This window comes from Astyanax mexicanus, chromosome 18, assembly GCF_023375975.1.
Source record: "Astyanax mexicanus isolate ESR-SI-001 chromosome 18, AstMex3_surface, whole genome shotgun sequence".
Taxonomy (NCBI): domain Eukaryota; kingdom Metazoa; phylum Chordata; class Actinopteri; order Characiformes; family Acestrorhamphidae; genus Astyanax; species Astyanax mexicanus.
Genome location: NC_064425.1, coordinates 21,982,816 through 22,004,433, shown reverse-complemented (window position 1 = coordinate 22,004,433; position 21,618 = coordinate 21,982,816). Strand labels below are relative to the sequence as shown.

Genomic DNA, 21,618 nt, shown 5'->3' with positions numbered 1-21,618 from the left:
TATTTACATAATAACGATAACTTTACAGTATAAACAATATACATAATAACTTACACTATAGACATACTGACAAACGATATTGCAAGGAAATATGCTAAGTAAAACTGGATGTGCAGATATCTAAAGTGTGTGTGTGGAGGTGAGAAAATAGCCCAATGTGACAGTATATGAGTGACAGAATAGCTGTGAGTAAAGTGCAGGTACAGTATGAGTAGTGTGGGAAGTACAGGGGGCAGAATTCTGAATGTAGGATAGCATGGAAAAGACTAATAGTCTGATGTGCTACCTATATCATAAAATGCCCTTCTATGATTTCACCCCTACCAGGCAAGGTTCCAAGACCACTTTGGGCCATGTTGAAGGACTTGAAGATGACCAACATAAACAGATGTGCTTCTGTCTCAGCTTTAGATCTACAATGTCTAATACAATGAACAGTAAGTGGACACAGTGTTTAAAAACTCCAGCAGCACTGCAGAGTTCAATTCTCTTGAACACACACACATCAACGCACCACCACGATTCCAATATCACTGCAGTGCAGAGAATGATCTACCACCCATATAATAGCTGCTCTGTGGTGGTCCAGTGGGGACCTGAGCATTGAACACCAGGGTAATGTAAAAAGAGGGTAATAAAGTATGCAGAGAAACAGATTACAGGACTGAATAGGGTCTGAATAGTCAGCGGAGTAGTGTGCATACTGTACATGATTTGCGACAAATCATGGTATGATCTGAACACGCACATTGGGGTCAGTGTCCTACAGCGAGCTCAATGGCCTTGACACCGTCCAGCCAAAATGTAAGTCTGTAAAAACTCAAATAATGTAAGCGGCGGTTGCTTCATCCCAGAAGAGCCGCAATGTTCCAGTCTAATCAGATCCCAGTGTTTACGCAACAGGACTGGGTGGCAGGCCCTCCTCCCAGCGCCACACACTATAAAAGAACACCAGCTCACTCACTCTGCACTGCACTACTCAGGCTCTCTCAGCCGCAACACCGCCTTTCCATCAGAGCAGGAGCTGCCTGGACCTTCCCTGTCGATCATGCAGTACGCCGAGACCAAGCTGAACAGAAACTCCCTGCTGCTGCAGCTCAAGCGCTACAGCTCAGTGGTGAACAACATGGAGCAGACCATCCTGCTGCCCAGCCTGCTCAGAGACGTTCCGTCCGATGACGTCGAGGACTCTGAGGCTGCGGAGAACAGCATGGACCTGTACGAGAGCTATCACCTGCTGAAGGCCATCAGGAACACCGTGGAAAGTGGACTCGTGGCCCACGATGACAGCAAGGTTAAGAAGAACACAGCTCTGCACAAAAGCCTGGAGCCACTGCTAGAAGGTGATCCAGAGGCGTTCTTCTACTTCCATCTGCGGGGCCTCTTCTCGGTGATGACCACCCTAACAAAGAAGTCACAGAATCTCACAGAGAAATACCTGGACGTTATCGGCATTGGAAACTGAACTGGACTTCATTTCCAAATAAGATCTGTTGTCTGCAACAACTGCGATAATGTCATCAATGATTTCCGATGTGGTTTTTGTTGACAAATATCTGTTTACATGAAACGCTCTACACTACTTGAGAAGAATGTCATGTGCAATAAAATCATTATTTCACTCAGTTCATCTCTTTGTCTGGGTCTTTGTAAACTTCTCTGCAACATTTGAATGCACAGTCTGAGTCACTATATCTGATAGAAAGGATCACTTTGTCTTAAGAAAGTCAGAAACAAGTAACTCATTCCAGACACGGTTCATTTTAAGGAAATTTTCAAATGCAAGCATATACGGTACCATTCAAAAAATTGAGAAAACTTTTTCAGGTGAAGCCACTGAGAAAATACCAAGAGTGTGCAGATCTACTATCAAAGCTAAAAATGGCTACTTAAAAGAATCACAAATGTTAAAGTTAGAATTGCATTGCATTTTAATTGCTTTTTTTTCGATTTACAAACATTATAGGTGTATATTTAAAATACTAGCAAAGACCCCAAACTAGCAAAGTTATTTTTTCTTGGTAAGGACATTAATGGGCTAATGTAGCCCTGACATGCATTAGGCATAATGTGTAAAATTCTCTATAATAATTGTATAATTCTAGCTCTTCTATTCCATGTCTTCCTGTTTCAAACAGAAGACCTCAGGGTCTACTTCATTCATAGTTAGGGTTAAAAAAAGTATACAGCACATTTCAGCAATACTTTTAAAAGTCCATTTTAGAAATCAACATCATTTTTGTTTTATTAAGTGCTGGGCTCCACACTAACAGCCATAATATTTGTCTATTTAGAAAACTATTGCACTGTGAGTAAAAAGCTACATTAACCCTACATTCGCATACACCCCCAACTCTCAATCAATCCCTGACATCAGTATTTATAAAGATCTGAAGAAAGAAACTTTTTAATTCTTTTTTTTTCTGTCCTCACTAAATGACATCCCATACATTCAACTGTGTTTATCGTAAGTTTTTTTTTGTTTTGTTCATTGTGAATAGCCAAAAGGTGAGATAAACAAATTACTGCACACAATTAGTGTAGCTGTGGCAAAAAACTGCTTTAGTTTGTGCTTTACTGTTCAACAGTTTCAACAGAAAAATTCCACCATGAGCATTATGGGAAATAATGTCAAATAGAATCTAGTTGCAGTTTTGCAAATGAGTGACTCTGCAAGATTATGTCTTTTCAAAATCATTCTGTAACTGAAAACCTAGTAAGTAATGATAAACTGAGCTTAAATATGAATTTTTTAATGTATGGTTAGCACTGGACAGGTAAGGTCAGTTTCTCAGACAAAGGGTAAGCTTAATGCTAGTCTAAATTATCTCTTTCATGGCAAATCTCTATTTAAAATGATGTGTATTCCAAAACTAGGATTTATTCTTGTTTGTCCCCTCATTGCCCCCCCAGTCACATATAGTTGCAGTTTACTGATATTTTTTCAAAGCTTAGGGTAATCATGTTAACTATATACCTTATAGTATTAGTGTGGACTACACTAAAGGGACACTCATGGGCGTAGTAGTGGGGGAAAAGTGGACCTAACTACCCAGGGCCCGAGTACAGAGAGAGGCCCATAAAAATGCAGATTTGTTTTCTCTTATGTTCCTTGTGTACTGGCATGGATAGGGGAACCTGTACACTGACATTGACAGTGTACAGGGTCCGGTCCGTTTACATTTTGACCATTTGATTCTTGAACTGAATAGAGAGCGGAAGAAATGGGAGGGAAAAAAGCGGCTCGTTTTTTCGTTTAAACACAAAATGTACACGGACCCTTTACCCTGCCTGTTGTCTTCCTCGCTAACGCTTTGCGTGAAATCTGTTTCCACCCGTTTTCGCTTCCCACCCGTTTTCATTTTCCAACTGTTTCCGTTTTTCACCCGTTTTCGAACCCACTTGGGCTGTGTGTTTATTTTTTCTCCTTTCATCTTGCTTTGAGATCTACTGTTCTGCAAGTTTGTTCATCAACCTTCTGGGCTGGAGAGCTGCTTGTCTGTAGCACTCCACATGGGCGGGCGGGGGGATGGTATCAGTAATCAGTAATCGACATGATTAGCCCCCCATAGCATGCCTTTATGAAAAATCTTCATTTGGATTGATCTAAAAGTCACAATAAACAGTCACAATAAACCTGATCTAGCTGTTCAGAATGCTTCACACAGCTGTGGTGTAAATCAGAACTAACATTTTAGATTCAAATGTGATCCTGTTACAGTGCCATGTACATAAAAAAAGACCACATGTGTGATCCAGCTTTTCACACACAAACAGTATTAACTCTGCATCACGTCTTTCTTAAATTCTAAACCGTTTAAATGGTGCCACCTAGTGGGAAATCCAAATGCTGAGCTAAAGAAAGGGTGGGCAACAACAAGAAAAAACAGAATCCTGACACTATTTCTGTAGCGATGAACAGAATCAGACAAACCAGACTGAAAAATCAACAACTGCACAAATGCTAGAAATATTTCACATGATTTTCCTTACTGCACAACATTACAATCCAATTAAAGAGATCGAATGATGCTGTCTTTATGATGCTTACAATTACACTTATATAGCACATTTCTGGCACTGAAGGACGCTTACAACTACAGTGCATCCAGAAAGGTTGTCAATACGTTTTTTTTTTTAATTGTTTTTAAAACTCACATGGTCATAATGGGGTATTTTGTGTAGAATTTTGAGGAAAGAGATTAATTAACACAATTTGGAATAAGGCTGTAACGTAACAAAATGTGGAAGAAGTGAAGCGCTGTGAATACCTTCCGGATGCACTGTACATTCCACACACACACACCAGTGAGAAACTGCAGTTGATCGCGCACAGCATGCTCTTAACCAAAAACGACCGTCCACCTGGAGGACTGCATCAGGCACTGAAAAGTTCACCCAGCACAGTGTCTCCAATTTTCTGGGCAATTTAGAATATCCAATTTAACCTGATCACCATTTTTAATTTTTGGGACTGTGGGAAGAATCCAGAGTCCCTGCAGGAAACCCACACAGACAAGGGGAGAACATGAAAACTACCCAGACAGAGGTCACCATGCCACCCAACATGCCCCTAAATTTGTGAGAGAACATAAGCATTTTCATTTTCATGTACTCACCACGGATAAATGTAAATGTGGAAGAATACTCAATTAACAATATATGTTGTTTTTTAATTGTTTAATGAAATATTAGAAATAACATATTTAAGAATGAATCAATATGATACACTGTATAATTTTGGAAAGCTGTGCCACAGTATCAAAAGATAAGTGGAGATTGACAAGCAAACTTCCAGGATGTTCTTCACATATGTCACAGGTGTGACAACCAGGTCCACTCAACGGATGGGATGAAATGGCTCCACAATCTCTGCAAATGTCTTCTTTTCTAAAACAATAAGAAAAAGAACGATTTTTTAAGACCTCATAGTAGTATTTAGTGTAAAACATGGAATACTGGTCACTACTAGATATGATACATCAATAATGAATAAAGGTAATATAATGAGAAAGAAAATAAAACTGACGCTATATGGACTAAAACTGGAAAATATTCTGCTTTTGTTGGAGCATCTGTCTCATCTGAACAGTGTTACTGAGGACAGAATGTTGAAATATCACCACCCCAACTCATCCCATCCCCAAAGGACTAAATAAGGGCAATAAAACACTCATCGTGCCAACAGATTCACATTTATCTGCACCAGAGCATCATTTTATATTCAATGCTTGTCTGTTTTCTACAATTTCGCATCTGTGTCAGCAATTCGTGCAATTCAAAGCAGCTGAATGAATGTATTATACATTTGGACACAGAGTACACAAGAGAAGCTAGTGGATACAATTCTGATGGCCGTTACCTTTCTGTGGGAACAACTCAGGGTGTATTTGGACATATTCGTTCATGTCTCTGTCTAACTTGGCGTACACATAGTTTTCAAACTTCGTGCAATAGTAGCCAAGAACCCAGCCAACAGTAACGAACAATGCCTGTCGGTGAACACCTGCAGAGACATTCAGAATCAATATTCAATAGGTTATTTACATCAAAACACTCTAGGTTCTCATGCAATTTAGGGGTGGCAGTATTTCAGGTTATTTTTGCAAAACATTCAACTCTGAAAAAATTAGATTTTTAATAATGTTTTTCCTTGATCTTACCAAATTGAAAACCTCTGAAATAATAATCAAGAGGAAGATGGATGATCACAAGCCATCAAACCAAGCTGACCTGCTTGAATTTTTGCACCAGGGGTGGCATTAAATTATCCAAAAGCAGTGTGTGTAAGACTGGTGGAGGAGAACATGCCAAGATCCATGAAAACTACGATTCCAAAACAGGGTTATTCCACCAAAAATTGATTGAACTTGTTTTCTTTGCAACATTTGAGGTCTGAAAGCTCTTCATCTTTTTTGTTATTTCTCGTTTTTTTCTGCATGACAATATTGTTATGTGAAATTTGGGAGAAATGTTGTTTGTAATTTATAGAATAAAACAACAGTGTTCGTTTAACTCATAAAACATATACCAATAAATAGCAAAATCAGAGAAACTGATTCAGAAACTGAAGTGGTCTCCTATTTTTTTTCAGAGCTGCATTTCTGCTAATATGAAGGAAGAAAAAGTAAGTTACCTGTTAAATGTCTGATTTTATTTATAATAATAATAATAATAATAATAATAATAATAATAATAATAATAAAACAAAATGAATAATACAGAAAAAAACAGGGAAGTCAAAAAATAAAAAAAATAATAAAAAGTATTTATTTCAGGTAATTTTAAGAAATGTATCAAGAAATTGACAATGTAGATAGTAAGCTTGTTTTTAAATTGGACAGCAATGACCTTAAGACTAATTAGGTGGTACTTTCACTCAAGTGTAGGGCTAAATAATTATTTAAATAAATTATTTTACCATGGTTATCTGTATACAAATTGCTACTTGATACTGTGTACTTTTACCAGTTTTATAGACAGTTATAGTTTATAGGGAACCCTTTTTCCACAACATTCTGAGGTAATATTTTTGCTTTAGGAGAACACTAGAACTCATGAAGCATGGGTAAATTATTAATTAATTATATTTATTAATATAAATCAAAATACGGCGTTAACAATTGGCCTTGTATATTATTATAAGACCGTTATATACTATAAAAAATATTGTGATGGTGACTTTTATCATTATTTGTTATTCCTGTGTGAACTCTCCATTCAGAAGAATTGAAGAATGATATTATTTTTATTAGATTTAATACAGTGTAATAATAGTACAGCTCATACTAGCTAAAGAATAATTCTATTAAATAAGTTAGTTAAATGTATACATTTGAGCAGCAGACTGGGGGAGCGGGGAAGCTGGATACTCACCGGCCTTCAGTGCGGGCCTGCGGCTATAGCTGTTATTCAGCACCGCTGTGATCCAGCCGCAGAAGCCGAGCCACACCGAGTTCCTGTTAACGATCCCTGGAGGCGGGAGAACCTTCGCCTCATCGAGGTCAAGCTTCATATTCACGGATCAGATCAGAGACCCCTCCGGTAAAGACCGAATTAACCCGTTAGCACAACACCTCTCGCACCAAGGACACTGTTTGGGGGCACCGCACCAGATTACCGTCCGTCATGGAAACACGACCTTTCTATAAAAGGTTCCGGCCTGTAGCTCACAGTGGAACTAAATAGACAGCTAGCTATTTTCTGAAATATGTTACAGAATAAATATATTTGTGATTTCCTTTGATTTTACCAAATTGAAAACCTCTGGAATATAATCAAGAGGAAGATGGATGATCACAAGCCATCAAACCAAGCTGAAGCAGTGTGTAAGACACACTGAAAACTGCATGAAAACTGCGATTAAAAAACAAGATTATTCCACCAAATATATATATATATATATATATATATATATATATATATATATATATATATATATAAAGATAAATATATAAGAGATATATAAAACAATATCTATGTATATATGAACAAAAGAATACAATTATAGTAATAGCACAGACTATGCAGACCTTCAGTGGGGCCTTAGGTAAAAATATTAAATAGTAATCCAATCCATAATTTCTAATATGTTCTGACATTTGCTTTAATTCGAGCGAGCACATTTATTTGAGTGAACAATATGCAATTCGTACTTACAAATAAGTAGTTCTTAAATTATTTAGACCTATTTGTACCTCATTTAACAAACAGTAGCGGCTGCTTCTGTTCCTAATAAATAACCCCTGTGCGGGCCATCAGTGTACGGTGGCCGAGAAAGCCCAGCGCAGTGCAAATTGAAAAGCGCTGCAAAAGCACAAAACACATCCATCAAAATTACAACATAGGCGCAGCAAATAGAAAAACGCGCTGCAAATAGAAAAACGCGCTGGAAGTGAGTCACAACACAACGGAATTTTCCCGGGGGACCTTAAAAGATGCTGTACCAGCTAAGCTGCGTCTTCAGTAACGTCTCGGACTTCACTATGTGTACAAAGGACAATAAGTGGCAAACAAGCTTCTGAAAAGTAAGTTATGTTTATTACCTGTGATTGCCACGGTTGTGTGCATATTATTAAAAGTTCTGCTTCACAAAACGCCTTGTTTGCCACTTATTGTCCTTTGTACACATAGTGAAGTCCGAGACGTTACTGAAGACGCAGCTTAGCTGGTACAGCATCTTTTAAGGTCCCCCGGGAAAATTCCGTTGTGTTGTGACTCACTTCCGTTGTGTTGTGGTTGTATTTGCAGTGCGTTTTTCTATTTGCAGCACGTTTTTCTATTTGCTGCGCCTGTGTTGTAATTTTGATGGATGTGTTTTGTGCTTTTGCAGCGCTTTTCAATTTGCACTGCGTTGGGCTTTCTCGGCCACCGTACATCAGCACAATAATGGGAGCAAGGCCTTAATATTATACTCTTATTATACTAAAAATAGATCTCTATAATAAACTTTTCATGTCATGGTCATATAAGAAAACACACACGAACTCAATCACATTCAGTGGGATGTGAACTCCATTTCCCAGAATTCACTGCTGCTCCACTGTCTCCCATGTTTAGCGGCTCGGGTTTCCAGCGGCAGGCGTGATGATGTCATGATGAAAAGCGAAGGAAACTCTGCAATCAGAGGGAGCAGAAACCCAGACTGAGGGATTTCAGTAAGGTCTTGTATAAGAACCTCCTGGGGAGGCTGGATGCCTGTGGAATAACCCGTTAACTGGGGTGAATCCCCTACACTCGGTGAGTTCAGCTACGCTTAATATAATATATAATATAATGTAGCACTATAGAGAATATAGAGAAGACTGGCTGAGTAAACAGCCTGGATCAATCCGAGTGGGGATGAATGCAGTTTGCTAACTGGCTAGCAGGGTAGCGGGGTGCCTGCTGTTGTTTTTCTCCCTCCTGCAGATTGGGGGAAAGAAGCAATATTTGCAGGAGAGATAGAAAACAGGGGGGATACGAGGCCGCTTTTAGTCAGTGCAGACTTTCCATTTTCTGAGTCCTAAATATGCTGCTAATAGCAGTTATGGATGCAGAAATTCAGGCAGTAAATCAGTGCACAGGGTTGAAATGGCTCCTGCAGGTTAGCTAGCTGTTTGCTGGCTAAAACAGCTAATAACTAACTAAAACACTTGACATTAAATAGATTAAAAAGAAAACTAACAAGAGATAAATCAGTTAATGTAAAAAATGTCCTAACGTGGCTAACCAGCTTAAGTTACCTAGTTATCTAAATAATAGGAGACTAATGCTATTGAATTAGCTAGATAGCAGTAAGTGTAGGCTAATTTAGGCAAATATCTGTGTGCATTTTTGTGCCTACAGAAAAGAGAGAGCGAGAGAGAGAGAGAGAGTGTGTGTGAATGTGTGTGTGTTGACTAGTCTTGGCTTGGCGAGTCTTTCTAGGCCCCTTCTTCTTTATATCCCTTGTTTCTTTATTGCAGTCCTCTCAGCATCCTGCCATAGGCCTTGGCAACCAGACCATTTAAAACACAGGCACAGAAGGCTCTGCCCATAGCAACACCTCACTTGCAGAAGGGGAGGGGGCACATGTTGCCATGATTACAGTTCAGCACTTTATATCTGATAGATTTGTGTTTCTAATAAATGACAAAACAGGATCTTAATGAATTTCTTTCACTGATTTCCAAAATGGGATTAAATGTGGTTTGAAATGGAAAAAGCATTGCCTGCACACTGTTTGTTTAAAAGTCAGACAAGTCTATCAAAAACATATAGCTTTATTTTTATAATGCCATGAAATCTAGCACAAAAAAGTACAAGGCCAGAAACAAACTGAGCAAATGTTTCGGCTTCTTGCTCTTATCAGTGCTTCTGGAGCAATTCTCAGACAACAACAACAACAGCAAGAGGATATACAAAGACAAAAAAGAGGCACATCAAAGAAATACCAAAAACCAAATATGTGGGCAGTGTTCTTTCTGTTTCTGTCTTTTTCATTCAGATTTCTGCTGTATGCACCTGCATTAATCTGTTCTGAATGTTGCATGCAGCTCAAGAATAATGTGTTCTGAAAATGTGTTTTCCCATGATATATGAACCATGTAGTGTGTATAATCAAAAGAAAAAGCCTTTAATGTGGAAATGTGAGTCTGTAAATGGCCTATGTTGTATTGCACTCACTGTCAAAAGAAAATCAGTGCAAGTTTCAGGACTTAACTGCCTAACACATACTGGTGATAGCTCTTGGTCTTAGTCTAAATGTTCTCTAGCAAACTTTGGTTTTGCCATATTTGCCATAATTACTTTCCCCACAGCAAGGGTTTCAAATATATTGGCTAAGGGCCATCTGTAGGTCCTGTAATGACAGTTTAGGTTCGTTGGAGGCTTCTTTCAACATCTTGTGGTCTGTACCTGACTAGGAATGCCTGATTTGCCCATGTGAGCATTTTTTTCTCTCATAAATTAGTGGAATTATTAAAGACCCTTTTCAGACTTGTACATGTATCTACAGTCGTCTTTCTGAAGGCATCTGGGTCTTTTGGTCATGGTAATTCTCAAACTTTCAATAACAATCAAGATCAAACCAAACTAAATGAGACAGACTCCTCCAAGATCATCTCTAATCATGGTCTGTTCATCTGCAGCTGATGTTCTGCACCTGATTCTGATTTCACACATTTTACCTATTAATAAATGTGAGTGTCCATTTTTTTTCCTTACAAAAAATGCTAAACATTTTAAACAAATTTTTAAAAGAAAAATGTATTAATTATCTTTATTTCAAATTCTGCCATCTCTCTATATTGTTTAAAAGAGATCAAATGTTTAGATGTGATTAAGACAGAAGATGTCATAGGGTGTCTCAATTGTTCATATGACTGTATGCATGTTACTATAATAAAGGACTGTAGTTTTTATTTATAAACACTGTTTATGTTTCTTTGATTACCTGGTCCATGTATTCCATATATAGAAACTAATTTCAAAAACAGTAGTACTGGATCTCTACTGTCTCATTAGTATTGCTTTACACAGGGAAGGAATGTGTAGTTTACTAAGTAGCGCTAAAACACTGAATTTTCACACTTCCTCATCATAGACATGTGTCAGCACTGGCTGCATAAACAAACATGTGATCTGTGTTTACAGCTTAAAACACACACAACCCAATTTCTCAATATTATCAAATATTGGGCGGTTCATGGAATAATAATTGATTTGTTAGACCATTTTATAAATAAGCCATATGAACTACATGGGAAAATATGTGACATTTATTTCACTGTAGTGATCACTTCTGCGGCTGAAACTGTCACTTGCTTATATGAGCAAACATCTTCAGCTTCATTATGTTTCATTGTTAGTTGCTTAGGAACAAAGAATCTCGCAGTGCACTAAACATTACAAGTGCATTTTGGGAGTTTGTAGTGGCCTTAAATTCATGCTTGATAGAATTCTAGTTTACAGTTCAGACAGTGTGGAGGAAAATAGACATCATGCTCAGTAGTATAATGTAAATATGCCTTCAACTGCTTTTTTGTGATTAAAATCAACACACCTCCATTTATTGAACCTACATCAATCAGTTCAGCTGCATTGATCGATCAGATCAGATCAGATATTATTTACATATATGTCTTAAAGGTGCAGTAACAACAAAAACAGTCTGTATCATTTTATGAAAATGGTCACCAATTTTGCACCATAGCTCCTTTAGATCTCTAGATTGCAGACTGCAGGTTTGATTTGTATTTAATGTTTTAAATGACCTATGGGTGTGTTTACACTTGTATTTTTATGTGATTTGGTCTTATCCAGGTGTAATCCTGATAGTAAGATTAAAGCTGCACAATATATTGTTTCAGTGTTGCACTAGTGCAATAGTCACGTCTTAGGATATGCAATGTGATAGGCAGTGAAAAAATACAATTTAAAAACGCGTTTTTGTTGTTGGATATCAAACGAAAATGCACAGTATTCTATTTTCATTTTCAATAAAGTCAAATTATATCTGCCTAATATTATTCATTTCCTCTGATATTGAATATATGGAATGCATTATTTATTGTGACATGCTATATAATTGACTTTTAAGTAATCTGGTGAAAATAGCTATTTTAAATAGATTTTAAGTATCATAGAAAAAAAAAAAATGCATGGTATATTTTTGTGCAGCCCTAGTTAAGATGTGCCCAAACTATTAACTGGACCAATAGAAATGGTTCCAAATTTATTTTAATTGACTTTCATTCCATCTTCTCTGGTACAAATTCCATTTGGAGCTACAAGGTTTTTGTGTGACAGCAATGGAATATTGGATATGAGTTCTTTAAATGTCATTTAGGTGAATTTTAAATTAATTTGTGGAAATAAGCCATTTGTGTAGACTGTAAGGACAATCTTGCTGCATTAAATATTTACAGGCAGTTAAAGTAATGGGAGATGGATACAGATTATATTAAGTATCACATTGAGTTGAGATGTAATAAGGTGCACAGAATCCTTCATACAGCTCTCAACACGAAACACAATGTTTATTTTTATCTCTTTCTCTCTCTCCTCACTTTTCAGCTACGTGTGACCATGGAGGATTATGATTACCTTTTTAAAATCGTGCTGATAGGAAATGCAGGAGTGGGCAAAACCTGCCTCGTCAGACGCTTCACTCAGGTCAGTCCTCTTGTGTCTTTTGAATGTAATTTCCTAATGGAATGGAGTGTTTTTTTTTTTTACTTCCTATCTGAGAAAGGCTTTTGTGCCATTAGGCAGAGACTGTTCTTAATCCTCGTGTTGTATTAAGGATCAAAAATAACCTGCCACTCTTGAACAGCAAGAAATAAAAAGAATTCAGCTTGAGATTGAGCGCTTTGTCCATTTTCCTTGCATGGCTGCAACCTTAAAAAAAGCAAAACATCACCCAGTTTGTTCATACTACCATGAAAGCTGTACAGCATGCAGGGTTTGTACACTCATGAAAAACCTGGAATAGATCAACAGAATACGTTTTGGAAAAATACATACCCAGAAAGTACTGGAAGAGTCATGAAAATTTGCAATTTACAAATCTTTGTGTTTTTTTTTTTTTTATTTCATCTATTGATCTGAAGAATTTATTGTTGAAGATTGTGTCATTATTGCTTTTTTATTATTGCTTATTTGATTATAGTTTTAGTTAAATTCTGATTTTATTGTCCATGTCTCGACTGATGTTTTAAAAAACGTATAGTCATGAAAATTTGCCTTGAAGACATGGAAAAGTCATGGAAATTTCTTGGTTAAAGACTGTATGAACCATTACCACAGAACACAGATCGATTTTAAGTCAATTTTTGACCCTTAGGAGTACGTAAAAGGACAGAATGTAAAGATTACACAAGGGTTATCTCGCTTACTGTGAGCTGTCACTGCATTTCTAGGTGAGATATTGCTTTAAAGCTTCACGAATGAGGGGGATGCAGTTTAAACACCCACACACTGTAGCAGCCTCCCCCATGCAGAGCAGAAACAGAAATTATTGGCAGGATTTTGGACCCTTTAGAGACTTGTATAATTTTATCATGCTGTAATGAGAGGCTTAACATTTTGTATATTGTGTAAGCGGTTCATATTTATTAGACATGCTCATTTGTGCTGCATTTTCTGTTTAATTTAAATGGCTTTAGGGTCTGTTCCCACCTGGTCAAGGAGCCACAATCGGGGTTGATTTCATGATCAAAACTGTGGAAATAAAAGGGGTGAAAGTAAAGGTATGTATCATAAAAGGTCAGGGTTTACATGTTGTACCATCTTTACCTATGAATAATGAGTGGTTTCTTTATTTACAAAAGACATAGACATGCTTCACAGTGATTGAGTGATTTTAAATACTCTGTCTATAGTTCAGGTAAAACAGCACTTTACTCCCTGTCCTGTTTCACTCCACATTGCAGTTGCTTGTTGCAGTGGAAACTTGGTTCACTGCTTTTTTGAGTCCTGGTTCAGCTGCTAAATGGCTGCATTGATTATTTGATTTTCTGATTTGTGCAGCTTCAAATCTGGGACACGGCAGGCCAAGAGAGGTTCCGCTCCATCACACAGAGCTACTACCGCAGTGCCAACGCTCTCATCCTCACCTACGACATCACCTGCGAGGACTCCTTCCGCTGCCTTCCGGAGTGGCTGAGGGAGATCGAGCAGTATGCCAATAACCAAGTGGTGACAATCTTAGTTGGTAAGAGATGTTCACCACTTTTATACAAACTAGGTGAAAGGCACTTTATAGGCCTTGTGAGTTTGGACTTAAGTGAATTTTTGTAGATAATAAAAAATTTTAACTACCAGAAAAAAAATACAACCAAATAGAAGGTATTTTTTCCAGTTTCCATCCTTTTCAAGCGCTAAGCACTGCTAACTGAGGCTAGTGCTGATGCACACTGCGCTGTTAAAATGATTGAAAATCTAAACTTAACCTTAACTTAAACATTTTTTTAGGAAAGAAATCTGGGTAGATTAACATCCAGTGCTTGTTTGACTTTGAAAGAAGCCCACCCCCCCCTCCCTTATTATAAATTTGCCTTATAATCTGGTGCTCTTCATGTATGAAAAAAGATCCAAAAATTGATAGTGAGCCTTATAATACAGTGCGATTTAAGTCATTACATAACTTTTCATATTTATACTAAATAAGGCTTTAATAAAACAAGAATATTGTTATCGCAAAAATACCCTGAAATGTTGTTTTATTATTTTAAAGCCCTATTCCCTACCCCTAGTCTCTATTTTGCCAGGCAGAATAAGTACATCAAATAAGTGAGATTATTATTTTAAGTCTTTTATCTGAGTCCAGGTTTTCAGTGTTCAGAGATTGTGTTGCATGCAGTGCTCAGCTCAGCTATCTAACCATTCTGTTGTCATCAACAGGGAATAAGATTGACTTGGCTGATAAGCGGGAGGTCCACAGACAGAGAGCAGAGGAGTTTGCTGAAGCCCAGAGCATGCTGTACCTGGAGACATCCGCCAAAGAATCTGACAATGTGGAGAAACTCTTCCTGGACCTGGCCTGCGAACTGATCCGTGAAGCCAAGCAGAACACATTGGACAACAACGAGGCTGCCCCCATGCCTGGAGAAGGGAAGAACATCAATTACCTAAGCTGCTGCAGCATCAACTAGAGAACTTGGCTGCAAATCTGGCGAAGGGCTCTGGCCTCTCCCCAAGGACTACAAAAGGTGGTGGTGTTCTTGTTGACGTTCTCTGCGTAGTTGCGATGATTCCTCTTTACCACCACAGTTGAAGTTTAGGATACTTCCTTAACCCTTACTTGAACCCCTGGGGTATTTTTTTAAAAACCACTCACTGTACGTATAGAATGTCAAGAGGAGATAATATGGATGCTGCTGCCACTGAGGGGAACTCAAGCTCCTAAACACATCAGGACGTAAAAAAAAAGAAAAAACAGCCTTCTTACCGAGTACTGCTATATGGAGTACTGACAAGGAAACCCACAGGCCAGACAATGAGATTTTATGCACTTCAGTAGAATACTAAAGATGTGTAAGCCAATGTGTGTATTCTGTGACAGATTTCAGCAAAAATGCAGGTCTTTACCAGCAGGGACACATCATTCTGAATCACAGAAAATCTGCCACTCGTGTAAAGAGAAACCGCAGTGTGGTGCAGGGTGGAGCACTGTCATGACTCTTAATTCAAGCATTATTCAGAATTCCCTTCCAAAACATAAACCAGTTCATTTAGGTTTATGATCGCTTGACAATTTTAGAATGTGCCGGAAAGGGACCATGTTAAACAGAGTAAACATGCTATAATACATTATGAAATCACATTAACACACTAATCATTTTTTTCCTTTGTCAAATTACTTAATAAATGTACTTTATATATACTCTGGTCTTATCCCAGAACATGACTCAGAACACTCTTGTTCTCTAGGCTCTTCTTCATTCGGATTTGATTTAAGTGCATTCTTTGGATTCAGAGGTTTTATTCCAGACTAGACACGCACTTATTAGCCTCTATTCTAACACAAGCTTAATTCAGTCTACAGATGCTCAGCTCAAGTTAATGAATTTGCTGAACTTGGATTAAGTTGAGGTTTCCACAAGCCAATTTTAGATGCAAGCAGAAGTTCAATGACCCCTAAAAGATGCTGTAGTGCATTTTTTTTTTAGCTTTCCCTTTGTGCACTCAAACATCAATTCAAATCAGTTGTAAACACTAAAACACTGTGGAAGGTGGTTTTGTGCATTAATAGGCTAATGGCCTAATGTTAATGTGGTGTAAATGAAGACTAATGCAGTGTGTAGGTTTTTGGACAGTGGTGCAATTTTTGTACTTTTGGCTTTGTGGATTTGGCATAATGGATTTGGACTGTGAAACAATGACCATGAGGTTAAAATACAGACTGCTGTATTAATTCAAATGTGTGACGGAATGTGGCCACACTGATTAAATTTGGCATAAACTTCAGCTGTTTTGGAATAGACTTATCCACAAGGAATAAAACAGTTATCCTAAGAAGTGCTCTGTTACTGTATTGTTAGGTAAGCTAAGGTACAAACAAGAGGGAACAAAAAAGACTAACCCAGGCTCTTTTTTGTTATATTTAAGAAGACATTTATACAAGTTACAGTTTATTCCATCTGGTGTCGTATAGTGCCCCCATGAGGTAGATAAATTGGCCTGTAGTGTGTGAAGTAAAGGTTGTTACTATATACAGTTCTGGAAAAAAATACCACTTCAGTTTCTGAATCAGGTTTTTTCTGATTTTGCTATTTATAGGTATATATTTGAGTAAAACGATCATTGTTGTTTTATTCTATAAACTACGGACAACATTTCTCCCAAATTCCAAATAAAAATATTATCATTTAGAGCATTTATTTGCAGAAAATGAGAAATGGCTGAAATTCAAAGCTCAAAGAAGATGCAGAACTTTCAGACCTCAAATAATGCAAAGAAAACAAGTTCATATTCATAAAGTTTTAAGAGTTCAGAAACCAATATTTGGTGGAATAACCCTTGTTTTTAATCACAGTTTTCATGCATCTTGGCATGTTCTTCTCCACCAGTCTTACACACTGCTTTTGGATAACTTTATGCCACTCCTGGTGCAAAAATTCAAGCACTTAGTTTGATCATATTCCAGAGGTTTTCAATTTGGTAAAATCAAAGAAACTTATCATTTTTAAGTAGTCTCTTATTTTTTTTTCCAGAGCTGTATATCGATATTCGGCCAAATAAGTAAAAAGACCAGAAAATGTATACTAAATAATGACTATGTGAAAGGGAAAAAGGGCAATATTCACAGTATACTGCACATTTTGTCAACTTGTGCATCATTTTGTATCCCGAGTTTGGCACATTATTGGCTGTTTGTGCACAATTGATAGTGGTAAAAGCAGTATTTACCAGTTTCAGACATCACTTGAACATATTATTATACCTTAAGGTTTCTGAGTGGCATGCACATTTGTGAAAATACCCTATTTACCCAAATAGTGCATATCATGCACAGACTGTTACCCGCGTATGGTGAGTCCATATAAATACTTATACCATTACACTCCATTTACATTCAGTTTGGGTTGAGTTCATGATTGGTGTGATTTGCATTGTTGCTTTGTTGGTTTTTAAGGAGTTTAGGCCATCATAAAACATTAAATTTGTATCATAATAATCCGTACTTTACATTGTTAAGAATGAGAGAGACCACAGGACTAGATGTATGGAGAATATTATCAATCAATGATTGAGAAAAATCTCTCACCTGCAGGTTGTGGGCACAGATGTGTCACTGTGTACTATAAAGAGAAGAATATACCTGCATCACTTCAAGATACAATCTAGTGATAAGCCTCAAGAACAGAAAGCCCAGGTTACATTTTGATTGACAGAACACAATATGCTTTGACTTCTGGGACAGGTGAGACTATAATTCATTTGTACCAGAGTGATGGAAAGAGGAAACGTATTGGAGGAAAAAAACTGACAATGATCGTTATCTGTGAAATATGGTGGAGGTAGTGCCATGGCTTGGGCCTGTATGGCTGTTCTGTTGCTTATGTATTACAGAGTAATATGGTTGTTAATCAGGTTGAATTAAACACTGAATGCCAGCAGTTAGCAGTTTAAACTCATGGTCATTAGCACTGTTTAGACACAATTAAACCTCTTTAACCTCATTAAATATTCATGGGGTCCTGGGGAAATGTCACTTTTAAGTGTCTCTTCTGTGTTATATTTATTATCTGAGTGCACATATCTGTCAGCGAGTGTCTCTTATTAGTTACTAAACACTTTGGGGTAGTTTCCCAAAGAGGAATTAAGCCTAGACTTAACAGCATTTTGAATGGAGATTTTAAATTGAACGGAAAAATATAGTGGACAACTAGGCTTAATTCCTGTCTGGAATTTTTTTTAATTGGAATTTACTCTGATTTTTATTACAAATTACAATCTAGATTTTATAACAATCTAAACATGGCTTCTCTTCAAATCCAGTATACTGGAGAACACAGCCAAAACAACAAAATATTACAATTTGCACCATGGACTGTTTTATATCTTTCTGTCATCATTTGTTAGTATAAAGAACCTCCTACAGTTTGCTGCATCACCATTTTGATCTTGTGGTCTCTCCTTGCTATGTTAATTTAGGCCTGAAATCTACTCCATACAAGAAGTGTATTATAAAATGCTTTTTTTAATGCAACACAAGCGAAACACTAAAAAAGTGGCAATTTACAGGCGAATGAAAAGCATTTCTATTGGTATATTCATTTCAATTTATGACACAATTTAAAGAACACCTGCCAGATGTGGCCAAAATTGTCAAAGAGTGAAAATGGTTAGTATTTAATCATTATTACCCTTTTAATAATCCATAATATAATTTGTGTGTGTTTGAGCAGGGAAAATGCAGGGCTGTAGTTGTATAAGAGTTATGAAGTATGGGAATCAAGGCTATATATTTGCACACTGTCCTTAAAACTGAACACACTCTGCTTCCCTTTATTGAAAAGGTGTGTAAGAGTCTTGTTCACATGTTTCTCTGGATGACTCCTGATGTAATCTGTGGTAAACCAAGAAAGGGACTTGTGATCATCAATTCTACAGAGCATTAGCTCGATAGAACTTGCATCATCAAAATGTAACCAATTTGCTCAGCCTGACATGTGAGCCACACTCATGTTTTACATGTTTAAACAGCTATTTAAGTCCAGCTTTAGCTCTCATACCAGTAGTTTTAACATAATTCTGCCTTTATCCCATTTAAACCATTTAATATCCGTATATATTACATTCTACAGTATAATGGGAAGCTTTGTTTATTTAGTGAAGCTTTGGTACTAAACTTTTTGTCATTTATTCAGCACTGTTTTAAAGCGTTTGACCTGGGAGTAAGTGTGTGTGTGTGTGTGTGTGTGTGTGTGTGTGTGTGTGTGTGTGTGGAGAATCTTGTTACATCCGATTGTTACATATTCAATTATTGTCAGCACATATATACGGCACTTCATCACATCAAGCAGAGTAATGGCAATTGTTTCCTTTTTTCTTTTCCACAATGTGATGTGCTAAAGTATGACTTTTGTATGTTCGCTGCCCTTTTCTTGAACAGTGTTGTGCATCTTGATTGAGTTTGAAAAGAAAAAAAAAATATGGAAAGTGTACCTCCATGTTGACTTGACTCTATCGTATGGTTGTTTGCACCTGTATTACAATGGAACTGTGAATTACATCTTTTATAGACTTTTCAAATGTTTCACTTGCTGCTAAAAAGCATTTCATTTTGATTTTCTTTAACAAAATTCATAGATTCATAGATCCTGCACAGGCCATTTATTGCCTTGTCTCTAATGCCCTGTGTTACCTGTGATAAAGGATTCAAACATTTTATGTAGTAATTCTCAACCATCCACAAAATGTATGTTCCAAATCCATAAATAACACAATCTGCTATAAAACAAAGATATTCCTTTTTTTTTATTAAGCGCTAGCTTTGTTTTGCTTTTGTTTTATTTAGTTAACATTCATGCCTTTTAAGCTGTTTACCCCAATGGCCATATTTTCTATTAACACATTTATTTCAATGTGATAACCTTTTCTAATTTTGTATATAGACTATTTTTTTTCTTATATGTTTTATGTCGTGCCATGCACAATATGCTCTTTGTCAGGTATTTTGTCTAGCTTTATTTCACAGACTTTTGTCATATTGTAACTTTTTGTTTTGTATTACTGTGGGACTTTAGCCCTTTCTTTTATATGTTTAGGCCATAATTTCCAGAATAGTATTATTAAAAGAATACAGTTTTCTTATTCTTATGATTATATATATTTTTTTCATTTTTAAAACAATACTTTAAAGTGATAAATGTCTTTACATATAGAGAACACAAACACCATTCCTTAAACTGATCATATTTATTTCAGTTTATTTTAAATGTTCTAATTAGTGTTGGGTATAATTTGTATTATTATTATAACAGTTACATTTGTCAAATGTTTCCTTTTTAGTGACTATCTGAACTGTGAGAATGATGAAAACTGTTACTCATGAGTTATGTCTAAAGACCCAGACTCTGCAGTAGAACTACGGAATTTCTTGTTTTGAGAAAAGAGATTTTACTTTGTACAGTTAGGTCTCAGTATCATGTTTTTATTATTTCTCACTGTGTGTAGGCTGCAAGTCAATATAAAAACATGTCCCAATTAAATATGAAGTTATCCCACTAATCTTGTTCTGTACTGATATTGTTTTTGTGCACGTCGAATTTGTCTTACTTGTCTTCATTCAGGATTGTTGCATTATTGGAGGCTTTAATGTCTGTAACTATACATTATTACCATATTGTCATAAGTAATAACATTTACTCAAGTAATACTTTTCAAGAGCTCAAGTATTTTTTGGTTTTATTTAAAATTAAATCTACTTTTCTAGAACATTTAATTTTTCCTTGCTAAAATGCTGTTTAGTTATTAAGTTTTAGCTATTAGGAATTTACCCATTTTATTTACTAATACTTTAAATAATTTTACTAATAACTGAATGAGAAGGTGTGTCCAAACTTTTTGACTAGTATTGTAAATTACAGGGATCTTGAATTTGAGTTAGTTATTCCTGTTGCCATTTTAAGCTTAAACGGATTGTCATAGTGGTTGCCCAAAATACAGGTGCATCTCAAATAATTATCATTAAAAAGTTACTTTATTTCAGTAATTCTGTTCAAAATGTGAAACTCTTATGTGGATGAATTACACACAGAGTGATCTATTTTAAGCTTTTATTTCTTTTATTGTTGATGATTCTGGCTTACAGCTAATGAAACCCCAAAAATCAGTATCTCAGAAAATTAGAATATTATATAAGACCTATACACCACTGAAGTCCTGTTGTCACTTTGTAGTCTGCGCCATGTTGTTTATGCCCATATTTGAGGTTCCATGTCTAAGAGGTTCAAGTGAATGGAAAAAAATTAATGGGCTTTTCAAAAACTGGCCTCTTATCACATTATGTGGTAAATAAATATGTTCAGAACCCTGTACCTTTTATTCTGTGTACATTTACCTCCTAAATACCACTGGATCATTTGAATTTTGAGATCGTTTAAAGTGTATTAATTACAAAAATGCTAGTTTTTAGCTAATGCTTAA

General features: G+C 36.5%; 3 protein-coding genes across 3 annotated transcripts; 2 read left to right on the top strand and 1 right to left on the bottom strand.

The window, feature by feature from the left end:
• The first annotated feature begins 952 nt into the window (after positions 1 to 952).
• Positions 953 to 1,625, top strand: thrsp (thyroid hormone responsive). The gene has a single exon (XM_007236729.4). It carries the CDS (start codon positions 1,049 to 1,051, stop codon positions 1,463 to 1,465), a length of 417 nt encoding a protein of 138 aa, XP_007236791.2. The 5' UTR covers positions 953 to 1,048; the 3' UTR covers positions 1,466 to 1,625.
• A 3,040-nt stretch (positions 1,626 to 4,665) lies between these two features.
• Positions 4,666 to 7,144, bottom strand: ndufc2 (NADH:ubiquinone oxidoreductase subunit C2). The gene is made up of 3 exons (XM_049467340.1): positions 6,877 to 7,144; positions 5,363 to 5,506; positions 4,666 to 4,890 (listed from the first exon to the last, which is right to left on the bottom strand). Exons 1-3 carry the CDS (start codon positions 7,013 to 7,015, stop codon positions 4,841 to 4,843), a joined length of 333 nt encoding a protein of 110 aa, XP_049323297.1. The 5' UTR covers positions 7,016 to 7,144; the 3' UTR covers positions 4,666 to 4,840.
• A 1,310-nt stretch (positions 7,145 to 8,454) lies between these two features.
• Positions 8,455 to 20,700, top strand: rab30 (RAB30, member RAS oncogene family). The gene is made up of 5 exons (XM_007236727.4): positions 8,455 to 8,739; positions 12,538 to 12,636; positions 13,629 to 13,712; positions 13,993 to 14,176; positions 14,866 to 20,700. The coding sequence occupies exons 2-5, from the start codon at positions 12,550 to 12,552 to the stop codon at positions 15,114 to 15,116; spliced, it is 606 nt and encodes a 201-aa protein (XP_007236789.1). The 5' UTR covers positions 8,455 to 8,739; positions 12,538 to 12,549; the 3' UTR covers positions 15,117 to 20,700.
• Positions 20,701 to 21,618: the final 918 nt, after the last annotated feature.

What these genes read in the sequence shown, in the direction of transcription:
- thrsp (XM_007236729.4), top strand. Translation starts at nt 1,049, where the DNA reads ATGCAGTACGCCGAGACCAAGCTGAACAGAAACTCCCTGCTGCTGCAG.
- ndufc2 (XM_049467340.1), bottom strand. Translation starts at nt 7,015, where the DNA reads ATGAAGCTTGACCTCGATGAGGCGAAGGTTCTCCCGCCTCCAGGGATC. An exon ending in CAGGCCCGCACTGAAGGCCG is followed by an intron (nt 5,507 to 6,876) that starts GTGAGTATCCAG and finishes ATGTCTCTGCAG; the next exon opens with GTGTTCACCGACAGGCATTG. An exon ending in TGAGTTGTTCCCACAGAAAG is followed by an intron (nt 4,891 to 5,362) that starts GTAACGGCCATC and finishes TTATTGTTTTAG; the next exon opens with AAAAGAAGACATTTGCAGAG.
- rab30 (XM_007236727.4), top strand. Translation starts at nt 12,550, where the DNA reads ATGGAGGATTATGATTACCTTTTTAAAATCGTGCTGATAGGAAATGCA. An exon ending in TCGTCAGACGCTTCACTCAG is followed by an intron (nt 12,637 to 13,628) that starts GTCAGTCCTCTT and finishes AAATGGCTTTAG; the next exon opens with GGTCTGTTCCCACCTGGTCA. An exon ending in TAAAAGGGGTGAAAGTAAAG is followed by an intron (nt 13,713 to 13,992) that starts GTATGTATCATA and finishes TGATTTGTGCAG; the next exon opens with CTTCAAATCTGGGACACGGC.